The following is a 21,457-nucleotide window of genomic DNA, read 5'->3' as shown; positions in this document are numbered from 1 at the left end:
CTGAGCATTAGAGACTTGAAAATATGAATTATTCCACACTTAGGACTGGTAGTCTACATGTGCAATAATGTTTGCATGGTAATGTCATAGTGTTTGTTAAGGACAAAGACTTTTAAAACAATAAAAAGGGATGGACTGTAGTTTGAAACACAGTACAGTGGATCAGGTCAATCCTAAATATCAAATTGAATTTCTCAATCATTCGTTTGACCAATAGGACATCTGAGTTTGTCTTTTACCACCTTTGGCCAAGAACAGGTGACTGAAAAAATATAAAATACATTGTCATGTGGGGGGTGAAAGGTCAAAGCAGTGTCTAATCTAAATGACCTTTCGCTCACATTTGAAGTGTGTTAAAGTTCAACATTCAAAGATTCCCTAAAGTAACCATAATGTGCAGTAAACCAGTCCAACTGAATGCACTCTCTCCTGAAATCATCAACACAATCTCTAACCATTTCTTCAAGATAAAAAAGACCACTAAGAGACTTCATAGTATTAATATCTCCTTTTTTAATGAAAACATACAGCAAAGTGGTTCATTTGCTCAATGTGTGAAGTGCTACAACAATGTCTCTTACAGCTCTTACACACGACAACCGTTCCTGATTCCTTCCACATCAAGAAATGCCAACAGTGCTGAAGTAAACAAGTGCACAGGCAACTTCTCATTGATTAGACGCGTAACGGTTGCACAAGGCTTCCTGGTTTTCCAGAACACCACACCAGGTAAAGTGCACCAAAAAACAACTTGCACACATCCAGACCACCCAACCATGCTGCAATTAGCACGAAAGGCCACTTAGTAGCTTAAAGACAGGCTTAGCTGATGAGAAAAAGGCAATATTAGATCATTATCGGGTATCTAATGCTCAGTTCAGCTCGGCCTATACAGACAAATTTCATTTATTAAACAAATCAGTGCACTGACACAAGACGTATTTCCTTGGTATACGCTCTCACGCGTGATTAACGGATGTCCTATAAATTGGACTGCTTAAATTACAAAATTATATACAATCACTGAGGACAAAAGTAGTGTTAATAAATCTCTAAACACAGTTTCATCCAAAAAAAAGGTTATGGCTATTAAAATCAAACTCCTAGATTAGGTTGGCAGGTGACTCCTTAAAGGGAAAGGCCACCCAAAAACGTCAACAGCTACCTTATTTTGGTTTCAAGAGAAGAAAGAGTAAATTATGACAGAATTGTAATTTCTGGGTGTACTGTCCCTTTAAGAAGTGAACAGTTAGGGCCCCTCACTAGGGCCAATGATAGTATAGAGCTGTTGTTTTTCCTCTAAGAGCCGAACTCCACAGTTTCAGGGGTGATGAGTTTGAATTCATAGTTTCCTCTGCCGTCCATATGGAGGTAGTACTGGAGAGAAGAAAGGACACTTTGTGATTAAGTATACGGTTCATGTCGGTAGATATTGATGACGGGAAGCAGCAATGATCTCACCTCATGATGCTTCCACAAGGACTTTCTGTGAGAGACTGTGAACAGGGTGATGCCAACCTGAGGAACAAGAAGAATAAACCACACATGAAGGGGAATTCCAGCAAAATACACTGCAATGTGAAGGGAAAGTCTCTTTAGGATAGAGAAATGCGCACCTTTCTGCAGTGACTGTAGATGTAGTCCTCCACATCTACGCTCACAGCACTGGTGCACTCGTCCAGGATGGCAAACTGAGGCTTGTGGTAGAACAGCCTGGCCATCTACAGAAAAAAACAACAACACATCTCTGAATTCTCATTTATAAGCATACAAATGTAATTTGCATAATTAGTGGAAATCCATGTGGGATTTGAGTGATTTTTTTCCTATAATATCTGAATTGGTCTGTGCTTGATGTTTAATATACACTACAATTCAAGATTCAGTTTTAGAATTGTATTAAATCTATTATTCATTCAGCAAAAATGCTTAAAATTGTATAAATAATGAGTATAATGTTGATTTCCGTATCAAATAAATGCTTTTATTTTTATTTTTAATGTGTATTTTTTACAAAGAATCCTGATATTATGAAGCAACATTTTTAATACAACAATAATAATGATAAATCTTTCTTGAGCAGCAAATTAGCATATTAGAATGATTCATGCGACGCTGAAGACTGGAGTAATGATGCTGGAATATAATTCCTGCACTTTAAAATCTATTAAAATAGCACAGGTGTGATTTTAAATACTTAATATTTTAAAATATTACTGTTTTGATCAAACAAATGCAGCCGTTGTGAGAAGAAGAGACTTTAAAGTTTAAACATTCTCACTGACCATTAACTATTTAATGGTAGTGTATATGGATTGAGGACCGATATTTTGGACCAATCAGATTTCAGTGAGGCCAGGGATACGCATTGGAAACCGAGTGACCTTATAAAATGCAGTGTCACTCACTGAGGTTGGCAAGGACAAAATAAAATGGATGATATCAGGGTTTTATGAAACAATACTTGTTTTTTATCAAGTTAGGAAGAGTTAATGTCATTTCAGCATTACTGGAATTATTGTAGATCCAAAGAACTCTTTATACATGATAGAAAAACTCTGACCCCTCCCACTTGACTGTTTTAATGTCTTATAAAAACTATAAAACTACTGAAAACAAATGACAAATTAAATTGTGAAAGATCTGTGTTTTAACACAAATTGTGGTGAAGTGGTTCAAAAACAGGATGTTAACGAGACAACAATGTAGCCCTTATCAGTGCCAGTGACTTCTGCTTGTCCCATGAGAACTGCCCCTCCATTTACTGGAAGTCATTTTGCATTACTGTACAAGTATGGGACTTTGTTTGCAGTTGTTAAAAATGTCTGTTTACCGCCATTCTCTGCTTCTCTCCTCCACTGAGCACATCCATCCAGTCCTGAACAATGTCCCATGACCCCTCTCTCTCCAAAATGTGTCCTAACTGGACATTATCCAGGTATTCCTTCAGCACCTGCACAAAAAGAAAAATTGATTGATTGATTACTATGAAATAAATATAGGTAGATCTACACATGTTAAAGGCTTTTTAGAACATTTCAGATTTAAAAAACTAGTTTATAGTACCTGGTCAGAAATGCCTTTCTTCCTTTGGTCCTCATGGGTGTCTGGGTAGATCACCTGATCCCTCAATGAGCCGATGGTCATGTAAGGCCTCTGAAAACAGACAAAAAAGGCAGTTATTCAGCTGTTGTGGACTATTCAGATGGGTAAAGTGGGTTAATCAGGTTAAAGTTTCACCTGAGGGACGTAGAAGAGCTTCCCCCTCTCTGGTTTCGTCAAACTCCCACCAAAAAGGGGCCACAACTAGAGAGAGACCGAAGACCCACGATCGGATTTAGCAGATAAAATGGAAGAATTTTCACAAAGAACTAAGAATGAGAGCAGAATTTCAGTCTGAGTAGCTCAGATGTGCTCACCTCTCCAAGAACCCGGAAAAGTGAACTCTTTCCGCATCCGTTGGGACCACACACCAAAACATTGGCTCCGGATTTCACCTTTGAAGAGCAATACACAGATAAGATGAGCGCACACACATTAACATTATTCTAACAGAAATGGAAGCCCATTTCCATCCCTGACTAAAAAGTAAACAAGGTTATTGTGAAATAAAGTCTAATTATAAAACGCAATAAAGTTGCAATTTCAATATCTAAAGTCATAATCATTAAAAATACTATGCAAGCCTTTTCCGGCATGGATAAAAAAAAAAAAAAACTTTTCTCTCACCATTTTTTTATTATTCCATGCAATTGCGTATTTTATTCCATGTATTTTAATATCTTGCGAACAACTTTTTTCTTCGCAATTTGGACTGACAATTATGACTTAACACGCAACTGAAAAAAGTCAAATCTGTGAGTTAAAAAGTCACAATTACCTTCTATGGGCTTCCATTAAATAGTCACAATTGCGAAAAAATAATTTGATACAATTGTGAGAAAAAGTTGCAAAAGAGAAATATTAAAAGAAAAAAAATTACAATATGAGAAATAAAGTTGCAATAATGAAAAACAAGGTCACAATTGCAGGATATAAAGCTGCAATTTTGAAAAAAAATTGTTAATGTGAGATATTTAATATATTTAATAAGAGAGATTGCAATAATGAAAAACAAATTAAACAAAGAATAAAAGAAACAAAGTCACACTTATCAGAAAAAGACGTGAGAAATTAAATCACACTTTGACAAACAAAGTTCCAAGAGGGAAAAATAAAAGTCACAACTGCGTGAAAAGTCGCAATTATGAGAAACAGTTGATATGTAAAATGAGCGGGAAAAAAAACAAAACTGAAAAGGCACAAGACATAAGAGCCAAAATTTTAAGACATTAAGAATTTCTATTACATTTATTATCAGTGGACTGACAATCGATTTATGGAAATAATGTGAAACACACCTCAAAACACAGATCTCTGATCAGAATGTCTCCATTAGGTGTAGCCAGGGGCGTGTGATCGAACCTGAGGAGAAATTAAACTTAGCATATTTATGTCTCCTAACAGTGAAGTAGGGCTGCACGATAAATCGCATGCAATATTTAATGCGCATCTGGTCAGTAAAGCTTTAAATCTCTATCATGTCCGTGCATATGAGCAGCATTTACTACACAGAGTTGTTATACACTGACAAGCTGCGCAAAAAATGCACATGATATGATTATGGTTTTGCAAAGCTTGTCAGTGAATAACAGCTATGTGTAGTAAATGCTGCTCCATGTGAAAGCACACACATGATAGAGATTTAAAGCTGATTACAGAACCAGCTTTACTGACAAGATGCACATTAAATATTGCATGCGATTTATCGTGCAGCCCTAAAGTGAAGCACTCAATCTGAGATAAAGGACTGAAGGAAACTGCTCTTACTTGATGATATTGTCTACATTGATGATTCTTCCACTTCCAGGTATCAGTGTGAGCTTTTCTGAACCATCTGTTCATAAAAATCTATTAAAACCAATTACATAGTTCTTTGAAGTTTGTTTCGGACTTCAAGAATCTCTGAAGCTCACCCTTCTCTGACTGAGACACCATGGTGCGTTCGTATTTCCCAGAATTCAGCTCTTTCAGGACCTTCATGAGCTCAGTGATGCGAGTGGTGAAGCTGAAGGGAAAAAACAAGTCATTTTATAGCATAGTTCATATTAAATGGTAAGTAACCATGGTGTGATGTGATAAGGATGTGTGAACTTTTACCCTGACAGTCGTGTCATTTCTCTGCCTGCAAGCACAATTCTGCCCAACGCCTGTGACATACGCAGCAGCATACGGCCGCTCTGGTAGTAGTCCTGCAGAAGAACATGTCAAGACTTAAATGCTTTGTAAAAACAATTGAGGGCCACTAGCTAGGAATAATCGTATTATCATTCGGGAGTGAAGTTTTACCTCCAGCAGTTCAGCGTGTGAGCTGGTCAGATGTCGAGGATGAGATAAATCAAGGAAAGGACGACTGACAACTAAATACCCAACAACGGTAGCGAAATCTAAAGCAAGACAGAACAATTTAGTCATCTTTTACTGCCCATGATCATGCATTTTAGGGAAGATAATGAAACGTCCTCTTACACTTGGCAATAACGCTATCAACCATTCCCATGGTGAAACGGAAGAAGATGAATTTGTGCAGATGATCGACCTGCAAACAAACTCGGAAATCAAGATGCAAACCTATAAGGCTATAGATTACTGGCCGATATTAGAGCATTGGATATTTAATTGTATATGCACATGTATTTTTATTTTTAATTCCTTTTAATTTCATCTACTTTTAATAAGTTTTTAGATTTGCCACAAAATTAATTTAAAAAACACACTAATAATTGAATAACACTGTTAAATGTAATTAAAGTAAACATTAATTTGTCATAATGTACATTATAATGTTGTAATGCCTACATTTACTTGCAATTCCAAAATGAATAATTTTAGTCCAGTTTTATTATTATTTAGGTAAAATAGTATACATTTTAATATCGGCCATTTATCAGCGAAATAATTATTGGCTTATCGGTAATTTTTCAGTAAATACTGATGCAACCCTTTTGATAATAAACACTCACAGATTTGTGCAGTCACATACTCACCAGTTTCCTGAAGGTTGAATGAATTGTCTGTTTCTCCCTTACGTTTCCATTGTAGAAGGCGATCTCTTCACTGGGAAGGAAATAATGACATTTGAGTATGCATCAAAATTTGAGAAAAACTAAATTATAGTACAAAAACAGATACAAGGAAGACAAGTCACCTGTTTGTGATGAGACGAGAGTTGACGTATCGGTATTCTCCTTCGTACTTCTGTTCGCTCACTGTCATCTTACCGATAGGTCTACGTAGACGGGTCAGGAAGAGGCCGGAGATCACCAGGTAGGCCATCATAGTTGCAGGACCCTGTGTAAAGAATGCAAAAGATCCTCAAAATAATGTCGAATGGCATTGATTCACAGTAGATTTTCACAATGTCTTACACTCTCACCTGGGCACCAATTGCTGTTGTCAATTTGAAAATGTATAAACCGATATCCAACAGGGGCTGGATGGGGAAAAGCAAGAAGAACTTAGGAAATGCCAGGAAATATACAAAGGAAGTAAAATGGGTATTTTGGACGAAGGCGTGTCGTACCTTGCTGAGGTTGGAGTAAAGATCCACCACACTGTTACAGAACTTTTCCACATCCTGTGTCAGCAGCTGATCTGCATTAGCAATGCGGTTATCCAGGTTTCCCATTTTGTAGTATGTATATCCCCTGTGAACCCAAAGATAGTGACATTAGTAACTAGACTCATAACAAATTAACTTTTTACTCACTCAGAAATAAAAAATAGAAAATATCACCTCAGTTGAACAATCTGGTTCATACCATATCGGTTATCGGCCGATAATAGTTTTTTTTATCATTATTTTATATATATATATATATATATATATATATATATATATATATATATATATATATATATATATATATTCTTTAAAATTACCTTTGTACATAGTGCTCAGCAGCTAATATTTTTTAAGACTTAATGTAAATGCAATCTTCAGCAGATCTTAAAATTATAGTATAACTTGCTGTTCTAAATGTAGTTATACCTAAAGCCTTTTTTTTTTTACACAAAATTATTTTTAATATTAATATCAGCCATTAATCAGAGTTTTAATGTCAATGCATCCATTTTAACAATTTGTATTTAAGCACATTATAACAAACAGTCTGGTGTGAGCAAATATAACTGTAATGCATTTTACTGTTTTTTGTGAATAATATTTAAGTTGGAATAATGTCATGGCAGTGATGGGCCTTACTTAAGGTACTCATCGTAGAGATGCTTGGTAAGTCTCACGCGAAAGCACAGCTTTAGTTCATACAGGCCCAACTTCAGGAAGTTGTTCACCAGGGCGATCTAAAAAATTGAGATGCAGCCATTTACAAATCTATATGTTTTCATAACAACAACTTCACATTTTTTCATGCTGCTCTCTTAGCCTCAGAGATGTTTCTATGTAAACAGGAAGCATATATTTAGTTTGGTTATTTGCTTAAGGTGGTTATATGGAAGCAGTTTTAATTTGATAGTTTTGACATTTAACAATTTCAGAACTCCTCTGACTATTAACATCTACTTCCATGTTCCAACTTTGATAAAAGGAGAGACTTACAACTGGCATGGCTGTGATAAAGTTGATTAAGTACTTCTTGAAACCTTTAGTTGACCGACCAATGATTGCACTGCAAACCACAACATGCACACAAACACATGCAAACATGGTCAGAGTTAATACAGAAAGTGAATAAACACTCATCCCGCTGGCCTGTCCTTCATGTGAAAAATTAATACAAATGATTTGTGAGGAAGCACACATTAACTAAACACAAACGTGCATTTAAACTGCAGCCTAGAGGAGATCTGAGAGGTGAGCATGTGAGGAAACACAATGGACTGGTTCAGTGATGTAAAACACATGACATATATGTAGCAATACATTAGTTTTCACAGCACATGAAGATACAGTAAATTACCCCAGGAATGACAGTCAGGTAGGAATAAAAGTGCCTCTTGAATACTTTGATATCTCTGTTAATGATTCCACTGTTAACATGTCAAAAATAGAATCAAATCACATTCAATTAATATTTAACTGGGTGCTTGGTGTCTTTGCAGAGTGTAATAGTTTGAGATCTAGATCCATACGGTACCTTTCAATCAAAGTGCCGTTCTGAATCATCCAGACGTCGCAATAGGTCCGAGTCACAAGCATTACTGCAATCAGGAGCAGGTACCATGTCTGTGACATACAAAAAAAATCTAAATAAATAATCTGAAAAACAATAATGAGCTGAAATGCTTCGCTTTTATTTAGCAGATTATTTAGGAGTCGATAAGTTTTTATGTTTTAGAACGAGGTTTCTAATGCTCACAAAGGCGGCATTTATTTGATCAAAAATGTAGTATGAACATTTATATTGTGAAATATTACTATTTAAAACAGCTGTTTTAATTTTGAATATGTTTTAATAAAAAAATATTAATGTAATTTATTGTAAAATTTGATTACATTTTTTATTTAACAAAAAAAAATTACATTTTTAATGTAATTTTCTTTTTTCTCTGATGGCGAAACATCATTACTCCAGTCTCCACTGTCACAGAAATCATACCAATATGCTGACTTGCTGCTAAACAAATATTATTATCAATGTTGAAAACAGTTGTGCTGCTTAATATTTTTGTGGACGTTTCTTTGATAAATAGAAAGTTTAAATGCATTGTTGAATTAAAAATGCACAAGAAAATGTGCTATAAATGGCAACACCATGTACAAAATCATGTTCTTGATTATGACATAAAGTAAAGGTGATTGGCTGTTGAAAAAAGGTAAACCTTCAATTTATGCCTCACCTAAACTTGCTGGTTCAGCAACAACATTCATGAAGCCAATTCTCACCTCTTTGCAGAAGAATCTCGGCACCATAACCCTGATGATCCGTGAGATCCGGATGAAAAAGAGCTTGTCCACAGCAGCTTTCTCTTTCTTGACAACTTTCTGCAGGTTGTAAGAAACAAGAAGTGTTGAAAGTCAAAGGAAACTCATGAAATATAGTCACAGTCAGATCTTTAACTAAATCGTCAAGAATGCAAATTATATATTACTTTATTAAATTGACATTACATGAAAGCAACTCACACCGCATTCTCTGTGTATACAGTTTTTAATCAGTTCATGCTGAGATCATTTCTCTTACCTCATTGTTCAGATCATTTGAAGAACCCTTCTTCCTGTTGAGGATGATGAAATAAATCTATATTAATACTAACTATTGCAGTAACGTTACATCCAATAACTTTTAGTGAAGTATTGCATAATAATTGCCATTGCCATAGTTCAAGGTGCAAATATGATCCATTCTTGTCTATCATTCTTGAGTAAAACATTTTTGAATGCATACTGTGGCCACATTTATTCAACTAACACTATCCTTCTATGAAAGAGTCCACTGTTGGGACTGCAACAAGCATAGTAATATTCAAGAAGCCTAATGTGGGTTTCTAGGACTCCATTTCATTATATAGGATTCGTCTCAAAACCTAGTGAGGTACCTACCTACTGTACACTAAACTCTACACGCTCATTAGGTTTTGACACATGGCCACAATGTTGGCCAGGACTCATTTTGCTGTAGTTGAACCGGGGTCACTCTGACACTTAACTTTATTTGTGATCCGATTTCATGCATTAGTACTTTATGTGTGTTTTCACATACCTGTTCAGTCCAGCGGATCTTCGCCTCTGCTTTAGGAAGTACAAAACGAGTAGGATACCGCCAGCTACAGCGGAGTTCTTCGCTGTCAAGTACTTACTGACGGCCGCCATGTTTCCTACTGAGACGACCGGAGAACAGTGGAGGGAGAGAGAGAGAGAGAGAGAGAGAGAGAGAGAGAGAGAGAGAGAGAGAGAGAGAGAGAGAGAGAGAGAGAGACAGAGAGAGAGAATTCCGTCCCTCTGGCTGCCGTACTCATGACCTCATCATCACACCATTATCGTGGACCTGCTCAGTTTATTAACCCCTTAGGGATCAACCATACAAATACACAGTTTGAATACAATACACGGGAGAAAAATTCAGTCATATCAACCGTGCTAAAGTAAAACAATTAACACTTTCATTATACATAAATGAAAGATTCTTATGCATTTTACAAGACTGCCTCACAAACATAATGTAACGTAACGTAACATAACTTTCCCCATAGTTCCCCCTAGAGTTTGAATTATGAAGGTGAATTTTTTTATACATCTATACAGTAATGCTATATATATATATATATATATATATATATATATATATATATATATATATATATGTGTGTGTGTGTGTGTGTGTGTGTGTATGTATATATATATATATATATATATATATATGTGTGTGTGTGTGTGTGTGTGTGTATGTATATATATATATATATATATATATATATATATATATATATATATGTGTGTGTGTGTGTGTGTGTGTGTGTGTGTGTGTGTGTGTGTGTGTGTGTATGTGTGTGTGTGTGTGTGTGTGTGTGTGTCAAGTCTACTTTATGGTAAATCCTTCCACATGTACAGCACATACATTAAGAAAGGTGATGTTGCATTAATCTCAGACCCTTGGTGCATACATATAACACAAAAAGTAGAGCATAAAAATAAAGATTAAATATAAAATACAGGTGTACAAATAAGAGAATGTAAAAAATAAAATGAATAAATAAAATAAAATAAATAATTATAAAATAAATAAATAAATAATAAAGTAAAATAAAGCAGCACAAGGCACAAGGCAGAAAGAGTGCTGTAAGTGCAAATCCCACGTTTGAAAGCTAATAAGGTGCAGTCACATTTACTGTTATGAATTTTCCCAGGCGAAATCTAGTCAGTAGGAGTGTACGAATTATTCCCATTGGAGAATTTCTGGAATTTCTTTTGAGGACGAAAGGTTTCCTCACGCAGATTTTGCATTCGGTTTAAATGGTCACGAAAATTTGCTAACAGACAGATGCGTGGTTTGCAAGTGACTTCATACATCGCTACATTATTTTGTTTATATACGTTACTACCCATGCAGATTTCGTTTCAGATTTATGCGGCGTTCCAGGCAACCCATAACCTGTGTTTTTCCAACAGATAATATTGTGTACGAATGCAGTGTTAATGCAAGTGGTACACGGTGAGAAATAGACTTTACGACAATATAACATTGCAATAAAATTAATAATCTAGCTATAATTCCTTGCGCTCAAGCAGTTTGGCGTGACTTGCTTGGAACGATACAAAGTAGTGAGTCGTAGTTTGAAGTCATGACTTGCAAGCTCAAAAACCTGCCTGGAACGCAGCTTTAGGCCCTGTCCACACAAACACAGGTATTTTCAAAACCGCTGATTTTTTTTTTTTATATGGTTTGGCCATCCGTCCACAGGCAAACGCAGCACCTGGTTACTGAAACCGAACATTTTTGCCAGGGTGAAGATTTTCAAAAACTCGGGTTGAAGTGTTATCGTGTAGACAGCGAAACCTGGAGATTTTGGCTTGTGAAAGTCAGAGCATGTGCTGTTCTCTCCACCTACTGGAAACTTTTTCAGGCTTATGATTGGCCAACATGGCTTTACAATTGAGATTATATCGCCATCTGTTGGCTTGGCATGCTCCTGACAGTGCTTCATAGCATGCTTTTGCTTTTTTATGTGGACGGATATTTTTTTGAAAAAGAAGGAAAAACTTGTTTATAAAAATATCCATGTACGTGTGGACATGGCCTTAGTAGGTCACGCAAATTTGCTGCATTGACTGGCAGAAAGATGTTTGATTCAAAAGTTACTTTGTATGTCATTACAATTTTGACAATAGAACATTTGCGCCCACAAAAGATTTCCTCTTGTAGATTTCGATTAGGGTTGATTTTATAAATTTGCTGAAAATGCTTGGTTTAAATGTGACTTCATGCATTATTAAATGTATGTGCATGGACATATGAATGCTTATATTGTTAGTAGAATCTATTCTATTAATATAGAAAATTGCGGTGGTACATTTACCCATGCAGATTTTTCGTTGGGTTCAGTTGGTCACATAAATTTGCTGCATTGACTGAAAGAAAGATCCTTGGTTTGAAAGCAATTTCATGAATCACTACATTATGTGACTGCACCTTTACTGTCTTTATACTCAAAAAATAATCTGATGTTGTCGGTCCCTGTGTAAAATAATTGTCTTTTTGTTGTCTACAGGTCAAAAGATGGTAGATATGCATTCTCACAGTCCAGTATTTTTACAACTGGAGCTGACACTACAAGTGTTATCAGCCAGTTGCTCTTCCTTCCTAACATAATGTGAATCCGACTCCAGTTGGCAGTCGAAAGGAAAGAGTATCTTCCCAGTCCGGCTCCATTACTACTTCCCATCCTTCACTCATTCTACAACATATCTCACGGCCGAAGACCAGACAAGCTCTTCATGCTCAATTGTGTTGTGTGGACTGTCTTGCAGTTTTTAGCTAACTCTTTAATTGGTGAAACCGGAAGGGAGTTGGAATTAGTTTTATTGGAATACCTATTGAATGCATGTATATATTTAAAATAGGAAAACAGAAACAATAAGAAAACAACAGTGCTAGCTCATTCTACCAGCTATTACAGATGCAAAACCATCAGCAGTTATCTCAAGCAGAAATCCAAAGGGATGGGGAAAAACAACTGTATATTAAATGCATTGTCTTAATTGTTATTTCATACAAAATATTAATAACGTTAGCATTTAAAAAGCGTCATTTTTGTTGTTTTCCTGGTTTTAATTTGGGTATTTGTAGCTTCAGGCATGGTTCGTCTTCTCTGGGTGATGGTGTGTTTGATGCTACCGTGGCCTGATGGGAAGACGGGCCCTTAGGGTTTGTGACTGCGCTTCATATGCCTGTATTTAGTTGATAAGTTTTTATCACTCTACATGCTCTCGCTACAGTTTATTGTTGCACTAATTGCCTGTGTGTACATACATTGATTGATTGAGCTGTATTGGTGCTGAGAGCATGCTAACTCATTTGTGTACCTCTGGTTTGGTTTTCTTAACTTTTAAAAATCTGTTCGAAAGAATTAACATTGAAATTGCGGCGAGCTGTGACATTGTAAATTGTTGATGTGGTTAAAAAAAAGAAAAGAAAAAGGAAACTCAATTGAATTGATTTCATAACACTACTGGTTATATATGAGGAGGATAATTTTAGTTTAATTATTATTGACCCAAACATCACTTGCTACTTCAAAATTACACCGTAACTGACTGAATTCGGTCTTATTACTTTATACATCGCCTATGTCACTTCATTTAAAGAATGTTTTGTAATGTTTAATGTGGTTTTTTGTATTTTCAAGAAAGACCAAAAAATAAATACAATAATAAGGGGTTTTCTGGTTTAATTCCTTATATACTGTACACTGTTTAAGGACACTGTCTTAACTTTAGGTTCCAACAGTCATGGAGAACCAACTCTTTTACTAACAAATCCATCTGAAATTTTAAGAATTTGAAAAATAATCTAGTAATCATAAATGGAGATGCCATGAAACTTGAGATAATTGCTGTAAGTGCAAGAAATGACAAAAGCCAATTCCACAAAGTCTTTGTTTTTACTAATTTAAAAGTTATATAGGCTTAATTTTTTAGGCTTAATTGATTTAATTTTCATAGGCACAAGTGGCAGCAACATAAATTCCACCTTAAATCACTGGATGTCGCTAAATTAATAACTTCTTTGACGTCCTAACCATGGATGTTGTTTAAGAAGATAACATATATTAACAGTTAAAATAACAGTTTAAATTCCCAAAATCGCGCGAGTCCGTTTGCATTTAACGCAGCTTAAGCGCTCGCTCGCGCTCATTAGTAAATTGACCGTTACAAATCTAACCGCTTGCCTCATCGTGTACTCGACGACTGTACTCGGTCAAATTACATTTTAAACACCCCTTCTCCTAAAAAAATAAGGTAGGAAACTGGTTAAAACGACAATATTAGTGTCCACATTCAACGAATTCGTTAACTTTGCTGTCCCTTGAGTTCTTTTAAAGCATTAGAATCACATTTCGTGTTTGTTATTGTGAGAGAACTAGTTAAGTTAATTATATTATTGAAAAACGATATCCCAACACACAATTTGTTTTGAAACTTAGCCACTTTAAACTTTAAAAATATCCAAATTATTTAGATTATTTAAATATTTATCTATGTGTAGCTCAATGATGGAAAGCTTAGTTTAGGCTAAATCTCGTTGCTTGTTTTATAAACGATTATAATAATGCATTATATGCATAGATACAATTCACATTATTATTATTATTAAAAAGAGTGTATGACAGGGATTGTATTACTTTTTATTTATTTATGTTTGGTGTAAAGCAGTATGGATGCAGGTGATGCAAGTCAACCAATGACTCAGTCTGCAGAATATGAACAGGTAAACTTTACTAGCTATTGGCTCACATGCCACTATCTTTACTGATATTTATAAGATGAAATGGGTCAGAAACACACTGCCTCTGGTCACAGGGGTACCCATTAAAACTCAGTTGAACAGCTTCAGTGATTTGTACAATAATGTGGTGCCTCAGGGTGACAGAGTAAGACCGTGTGGGTTCAGACCATAGACTGTATAGTTCAGACGTGTGTGATCTGGTCACGCATGTAGGTGGCATGTGGAAAAAAGCGTAGGAATGACCTTGTGTGCTTTGTAAAATCGTGTGTGTGTGTGTGATCTAAACCTCACTGTAGGAATTCATCACAAGATCATCAGAAGGTCTTCCTTGTAAATGTAGGCTAACCCTATCTGGTGGGTTCAGAAATCAGGGATATATTGAAGGAAAAGTGATATATTGAAGGAAATGTACTCACCCCCCGGCCATCCAAAGTGTAGATAAGTTTAATCAAAAGAACTGGAGAAATTTAGCATGACATCACTTGCTCACCAATGGATCCTCTGCAGTGAATGGGTGCCAGCATAATGAGAGCCCAAACAGCCGATACAAACAAAATAATCTACAACACAACTCAAGGCAGTGGATTTATTTCTAACAACCACAGCTTTTCACTTCAAAAGATGTTAATGGATGGACTAGAGTTGTCTGGATTTCTTGTGGATTATTGTGACGATTTTATCAGCTGTTTGGATTCTCATTTTGACGGCACCCATTCACTGCAGAGGATCTAGTGGTGAGCAAGTGGTGCTAAATTTCAAACTCATCTAAATCTTGGAATACCTGAGGGTAAATACATTTTCAGCAAACATTTTTTTTTGGTGAGCTATTCTTTTAATAATCAAAAACTGTCTTTTGATTTTTCCTCAGTCACCATTAGTAATTTGCAAAGAGGAGAACACAAAAGTGGTTCTACCCGACTCTTCAACCAGTACACATCTTGGTGACTCTCCAAACGATGAAGATGCAAAACAGAAGTTGGATGTCGAGACATCCGCCAGAAATATTTTCAACAATAACAATGCAGGCCCTTTCAGTGAGATGTTTCATATACATGTTTCACATGTGCTGTGGCCTCAAAAACTATTTAGATGCTTGTGTATTCTCAAGTCATTCTTAATGATGTATCAATGCCATTGCATTCTAAAACAATATATCAAGCCAAATGGCATCCCCACATAAATGATACTAAACTAACATTACTTTTCAGAGCCTTTTTTGACTTTATCTTTGATTTTTTTTAAGCAGTTTCACTGGTGTTTCACAATGAGGCGTTCAAATACATTTTGTGTAATTTGGAATAATATTTTTGTTGTTTTGTCATTTAAAGCTTAGCAAACCACTTTTTGTGAAATAATTTTTTGCGGCCACTGTAGGTGAAACCAAACTTTATAAACATTTTTGTCTCTGACAAATCAAAAGTATGATGTGCACAGACTTGTCCTCATATGAATTTTGTTTTGTTGCTCAAAAGTCTCTGTCAACCACAGCGGCGGTGTCCAGTTTATCCCCTGCCAGCAGAGATATGATACCTTCACCTCCTGGCCTGGGTCTCCCATAATGCAGTATGCTGTCCACTCCAGCAATGGCACTTACATTGTGTCTGAAGATAAGGGCCAAGGTAATGACATCGCCATTTGGATTTGAAGTCATTTATTTGGATTATACTCTCGTTTTAAATAATACCATATGTACACCGTAGATGTATAAATAAGCACATGGGGGACTATTAGAACATGTCTTGGCCACTTTTTGCAGCAAAATAAGACATTAGAACCAGTAGGATTATTTTGCATTTGACATCGTCTTCATGATAAGAGATGTTTGTTCATTGAAGTATAGGAATTCTGGTGAAGAAAATGTGCAAAATGCAAAACCTTAATGTTCCTTAAAAAAAATAAAAATAAAGTAAAACTGTAATATTGTATTATTAATAATCACATTTAAATAATTAATAAATAAATAAACTTTTTCCAATATGACTATACTCTAAAATATAAATAATCCCTATGATGTAAAAATCATTTTTCAGCATAATTACTCCAGTCTTCATTGTCACATGATCCAACAGAAATCATTCTAATATGCTGATTTGCTATTCAATAAACATGTCTTCTTATTATTAATGTTGGAAACAATTGCACCACTTAATATTTTTATGGAAAGTGTGATATATTTTTAATTGGTATTAAAAAAACAACAACATTTTGAATGGTTAAAAGTGATCTGAATATGTTCCTGACATTTGTTTATCAATCTGGAAGCTCATTTATTTAGACATTTTAAGACTCCAAAAAACAATATTGCATGCATAATACATCTTCTTTTTGTTGAAATTCAATTGAAAAGAAAATCTAAGGACAGTCCTTTTAAGCATAAAAAACTGCCTTCTCTAGCCTGCTTTGGTCTGGCTCTGTGTCTGATGTGTGAATGACGGCAAAGGGGGGTGGAGAGAGAGGGAGGGGTGGCTCCGCTAGCCACTGCGTTACTGACATCAGGAGGCTAATGATGTCATAGTGATGTCAATGGCCCTGAAAGTGACTGCACAGTTAGCTTGTGGTTTAGGAAGCATTGCATGCTGACAGCAGAGAGAGAAAGAAAGGCTTTCAGCTCACTATACATGGCTGTGACTGGAGATGAGACAGAATCAGGTATGTCCGCTGTTTTCTGTGGCTCTTATGTGGTTTTCAGCATGTTTAACATTGGGAACTTGTCTTAAACATTACATTTTAAATGTCTCAGTTTAGTTTGGTTGTGTTTGAAATTGATTGGGTCATTTTAATTTCAACTGACTGTGTTCAGGGAACATGAACGGAGAAACAAAATTTCAAATGCTCAAACAAAAACTTTGAAGTTTTGGTAGAGGCACACAGAGATTGAAGTGAGAAAACTATATTGATTTGAATTAAATCTGTTCTCTTGTAATATTGTTGTTATGAATCATCTCTGAAGCATGCAACAGGCTGAAAGAATGAAATGTTCACATTTTTGCTTCCTGTTGAGTTCCTCTGTAGCTCTCACTCGTTTCTTTCAGCACCTCTGTCGCTCTCTCTCTCTCTCTCTCTCTTTGAAACGCGTGAATGCGCTGCCCACTCACAGAGCAGCTGACGTCATGCTGTTTCCTGGAATTGGACACCAGCAGGGAAATGTAAATGCTGAACGGCAAATAAGATGTACATTGACGTCAGTTCAGAGTCATGCTGTGATTTCAGGCAGTTCCTTTTGCGAGAGCAAGAGTACCAGATTAATCATCTCTTATATTATGCTACAGTCTCCCCAGAGACAAAGAAAATCAGACACATGTAAAGAAATGTAGCTGTACTTGTTTTTCTCCATTGTTCATGATCTTTTTGAAATGAATTTACTTGCTTCAATGACAAGATATCAAACGTGTTAATAAGGTTTTTTATTTTATTTAATTTTTTTTTACTGTGAGCACACAGTTTGTTGCTACTAGAGGAAACTGAATCACTTTGTTTTCATAAGAGCATTACACCCTGCACAAATATAAATGTTTGAGCTCTTTTTGGTAAGCAAACCAGTTTACAACCACACTACGAGTAGATCTGTGTATAATCTAGCAATGTGACAATACTCAGAGGTCACACAATGTGTTTGCTGATCTCCAGTGGGTATTAATTCACCGCCTTTGGTCCTTGCAGACATTTGATTCAGTTTATCTTTAGGCCTGTTTATAAATATGGTTATATTCATGGACTCATGGCATCAGACTCTTTGTCAGTATAATCTTTTTCAGTCTGTTTAATTTAATTCTATTTCTATTATATTTATGCATGCATTTGGATAAATTCTTCTTTGAAATTTGAGATAAACATCAATGTAACTTTAGATTAACCACTCTGATTTTATGTTTTCTGACTTTCAACCACAATGACATCTAAATGTCACCACCACTTTGCTTGTGACGTGTGTATTTGTGTTATGTGGTTGATTTGAACAAACTCCATTTCAGAGTGTAATTTTTTTTAAATTAGTTTGCCAGAAGTGTTAGTATGTCTCAAAAAACAATAAACATAAAATTGCTTTTATATGTTCATATTAGGGCTCAGTCCAAAATACCTGGGCCTGGAAATTAATCTCAAAATTCCAAGCTGGTACTTCAATACAGAAAAAGAAAATATTATAAGACAAATACTATTTTCAGTAGTTAAATGTCAAAGTCATTAAGTCATTCATCTTTGCGTCATGACATGTTTATTGGAAACTGCCAGGGTTTTCACTCATTCTCGACAATCTGTAACTTTGTACTGCATGTTATGGCAAATAGAAAATTTTCTGAAAATATTTAGTTGTTCTTGTTTTAGTATAATGTTAACTCTTTTCTTTTCCTTTCTTTTTATCCTTACTTACTTAATATATTGGCACTATTTGACTATAACTCGCTAAACAGCCTTAACATTAACTGCAATATCACACTTCCTCTCACTGATTAAATATTGTAGGTTTGGGGATTACAAAAATGATGACCTGGGATCATTGTGAGAGAGTTTTGTGCTAGTTTGTTAAATAGTTTTATCCTTTTGTAAAGAAAAGTTACTGTACAATTTATTGAAAATTATAAATATTAAAATATTTTTGTGTTAACAAAATCTGAACTGCTGACCTGGTTGGGCGGGCAGAAAAATCATTTTTATCTGTAATGGAAACACAAAATATGCAGCCAATGTTATGTAAAATTATGTCTTTGAAAATATTTGGAACTGTTCCTCTGTTAACTTATGTGTTGGTGTGTTTTTGCAGCCACCACTGGAGGTATGTCTGGGTATCAGGTTTCCTCTCCTGCATCTGGTCTTTCCCAGGCAATGGATGGCTCACCCGGCTCTCTGCCAAGCCCTCAGCAGCTGACTGAGGAAGCATCACGTAAGAGGGAACTCCGACTGATGAAAAACAGGTAATGTCCAGCTGCCCTTCCCCATCCCAGAATTACCACTGCATTCTGTAGCCTAAAAGCACAAAATCATTATAGCAGCTCATTGCAGTCCATCTTGGTGTGTTGCTTGGTCTTTTCTTCAGTTCTTTCAGCACCTGAGGCATTACATGTTCTTATGCTGCATCGATTCGTCTGCTTTCAACTTCTGATGAGGTCAAAGGCTTGTAATTCTTTGCTTGTAGCCTATCACTGCATCGTGCTTGATGATGTGGAGCATGTGCTAAAAGCTTTCTTTGTTTCATGGTGATGCTTAGAATGGAAAAACCAAGCCTTGTGGAATCATTTGCGTTATACATGCAACTAAAAAACTCATTCACAACTCAAGTTTTCCCGGTTTGGACTTGCTTTTACAAGCTTGCTACGAAGATGCACTGCAGTTCTGACTTGCATGAAGTGAAACACAATGTAAGATTTACAGTATTCACGCTCACAGAGCTTCTCTGTTATTGCTTCCAGGGAAGCCGCCCGGGAATGTCGGCGGAAGAAGAAAGAATATGTCAAATGTCTCGAGAACCGAGTCGCCGTGCTTGAAAAACAAAACAAGACATTGATTGAAGAACTAAAGGCTCTTAAAGACATATACTGTCACAAAACTGAATAACAGCAGTCCTTTGCAAACCAAAACAAGAAAGACTATACCGTTTACAGGGCAAATGCGCTTTTCATGTAATGTCTAGCCTCCGCTCGTTATAATAATCGGATAAGGTGACAGCTGCATGGTTTTGTTGTCCTGTGTGCGAAGATGGTGATGTGTGCATGTGTGTATGCTGGAGGCCCGAGCGCTCCAGAGCCAATGTGGTGTGTTGCCCGTGTTGCTTATGCTTTTTCAGGACGGCGGCCAAAGAGTACAGACGGAGGAAGAAGGACTATGTGCGGAGCTTAGAGATGCGCATCGCCATCATTGAAAACCAGAAGCAGAAAATGACAGAAGAGCTGGACAGTCTAAGGCAAATGTGCACTGGAAAGTCCAATTCAATTTAGTGGCACACTAGACCACTGCTATCTGTTTTGATTCTGTTTTACTGTAAAATATTGTTGTGATGTGTGTGTTTTATATCTTCTGCAGAAATTTTACTGTAGACCAGCACTGCCTATTCTCATAAGACTTTTTTGAAGATTTCATATTGACAATTGGATTATATCTTTCAAATGTTTACTTTATCTACTTTAAGAGAAATATTTAATTTAATATCAAAGGACAGCGTATATGAGTAATTCACAAACACACCAGCTCCAAAACTGATATGAATATAGCTACTGTATATACTTACTGTAATAAATATAGGATAAACAGATTTGTGTTGTATAGATGAAGTGTTTTTGTGTTTATAGCATATTAGTCCATAGTTCAGTTCAAAAAATTTAACTAAATGCACCAAATATTATAACAAAAAATTCTTTTTTTAATAAATATATTCTTGAATCCTTCCTGGTATTTTTTTCAAGTAGTACAGTCCTTCAGCGTTTCCATTGAGACTATCAGCACAGTTTTATGTTTGCCTTCAGCTTTTGTTTAAATAAATTTATCTAGATCTCTAATGGGTGACGTTTTGTTGTTGATTTTTATGTGGAGAGATCTGTGTTTGGAAATGTTTTACAGTGCAGTTATTAATCATTTTAACTTCCTCTTCTTCTTTTTAGTACAGAATTACATTTAAATGTTTTCTGTGTATTCCATGATCATTTTAAAGATATTCCATGATAATTTTAAAGACATTTGGACTAATATAATAATAACGTATTAGCATTTTAGCACATGAAATAGTGTATTTGGATTTCTTACGATTACTCAAGAGGCAAAAAGCAAGCCCGGTTATTAAAACATAACACATGAAAAAAATTATTCAGACTCACCATATGTTCATTTAAGTATAGGAATTTAACAAATAATTTCGAAATTTCCAAGGCAACTTTTACAGATACATTTTTACAGCCAAAAACAAACGACCTTTGTATCTGTGTGTAGACTCCCACTAGCTGCAGAGTAGTTTCCTAATCGACTGC

At 35.7% G+C, this 21,457-nt stretch overlaps 2 protein-coding genes and 1 long non-coding RNA gene across 6 annotated transcripts; 1 reads left to right on the top strand and 2 right to left on the bottom strand.

Annotated features, from left to right (window-relative positions):
- Positions 1-493: 493 nt before the first annotated feature.
- On the bottom strand, positions 494-9,916 carry LOC113042554 (ATP-binding cassette sub-family D member 3-like). Of its 2 annotated transcripts, none has more exons than XM_026201495.1 (23): positions 9,762-9,916; positions 9,243-9,276; positions 8,945-9,043; positions 8,196-8,284; positions 8,019-8,088; positions 7,304-7,401; positions 6,623-6,746; positions 6,476-6,532; positions 6,248-6,390; positions 6,087-6,156; positions 5,569-5,638; positions 5,389-5,486; positions 5,200-5,291; positions 5,016-5,107; positions 4,870-4,936; positions 4,401-4,464; positions 3,420-3,497; positions 3,241-3,306; positions 3,067-3,156; positions 2,834-2,953; positions 1,617-1,721; positions 1,462-1,518; positions 494-1,377 (listed from the first exon to the last, which is right to left on the bottom strand). In XM_026201495.1, the coding sequence occupies exons 1-23, from the start codon at positions 9,869-9,871 to the stop codon at positions 1,300-1,302; spliced, it is 1,971 nt and encodes a 656-aa protein (XP_026057280.1). In that variant the 5' UTR covers positions 9,872-9,916; the 3' UTR covers positions 494-1,299. The 2 variants fall into 2 exon arrangements, with proteins under 2 accessions (XP_026057280.1, XP_026057279.1); XM_026201494.1 differs by lacking the exon at positions 8,019-8,088 and adding an exon at positions 7,658-7,727.
- Positions 9,917-13,932: 4,016 nt separating this feature from the next.
- On the top strand, positions 13,933-20,992 carry LOC113042552 (cAMP-responsive element modulator). 3 transcript variants are annotated; one of them, XM_026201491.1, is made up of 6 exons: positions 13,933-14,017; positions 14,429-14,486; positions 15,373-15,538; positions 15,977-16,123; positions 19,264-19,414; positions 19,910-20,992. In XM_026201491.1, the coding sequence occupies exons 2-6, from the start codon at positions 14,433-14,435 to the stop codon at positions 20,052-20,054; spliced, it is 663 nt and encodes a 220-aa protein (XP_026057276.1). In that variant the 5' UTR covers positions 13,933-14,017; positions 14,429-14,432; the 3' UTR covers positions 20,055-20,992. The 3 variants fall into 3 exon arrangements, with proteins under 3 accessions (XP_026057276.1, XP_026057277.1, XP_026057278.1); XM_026201492.1 differs by lacking the exons at positions 13,933-14,017; positions 14,429-14,486; positions 15,373-15,538; positions 15,977-16,123 and adding an exon at positions 17,005-17,153 and having other exon boundaries at positions 20,284-20,992; XM_026201493.1 differs by lacking the exons at positions 13,933-14,017; positions 14,429-14,486; positions 15,373-15,538; positions 15,977-16,123 and adding an exon at positions 17,005-17,153.
- On the bottom strand, positions 18,840-21,425 carry LOC113042553 (uncharacterized). Its single transcript, XR_003275593.1, has 2 exons — positions 21,308-21,425; positions 18,840-19,466 (listed from the first exon to the last, which is right to left on the bottom strand). It is a non-coding gene; the product is annotated as an uncharacterized LOC113042553 (long non-coding RNA).
- Between the last annotated feature and the right edge of the window lie 32 nt (positions 21,426-21,457).

The sequence above is a fragment of the Carassius auratus genome, chromosome 24 (assembly GCF_003368295.1).
Source record: "Carassius auratus strain Wakin chromosome 24, ASM336829v1, whole genome shotgun sequence".
NCBI classification, from domain to species: domain Eukaryota; kingdom Metazoa; phylum Chordata; class Actinopteri; order Cypriniformes; family Cyprinidae; genus Carassius; species Carassius auratus.
This window is presented reverse-complemented; position numbering and strand designations above follow the sequence as displayed.

Bases quoted from the DNA above. Each gene is read 5' to 3' on its own strand.
- LOC113042552 (XM_026201491.1), top strand. From the start codon at position 14,433: ATGGATGCAGGTGATGCAAGTCAACCAATGACTCAGTCTGCAGAATAT. The intron at 15,539-15,976 runs GTGAGATGTTTC...GTTGCTCAAAAG, and splicing joins TAACAATGCAGGCCCTTTCA to TCTCTGTCAACCACAGCGGC. The intron at 19,415-19,909 runs GTAATGTCCAGC...TATTGCTTCCAG, and splicing joins CTCCGACTGATGAAAAACAG to GGAAGCCGCCCGGGAATGTC.
- LOC113042554 (XM_026201495.1), bottom strand. From the start codon at position 9,871: ATGGCGGCCGTCAGTAAGTACTTGACAGCGAAGAACTCCGCTGTAGCT. The intron at 5,639-6,086 runs GTGAGTATGTGA...GTTTGTTTGCAG, and splicing joins ATTCAACCTTCAGGAAACTG to GTCGATCATCTGCACAAATT. The intron at 3,498-4,400 runs GTGTGTTTCACA...TGCTCTTCAAAG, and splicing joins TCAGAGATCTGTGTTTTGAG to GTGAAATCCGGAGCCAATGT.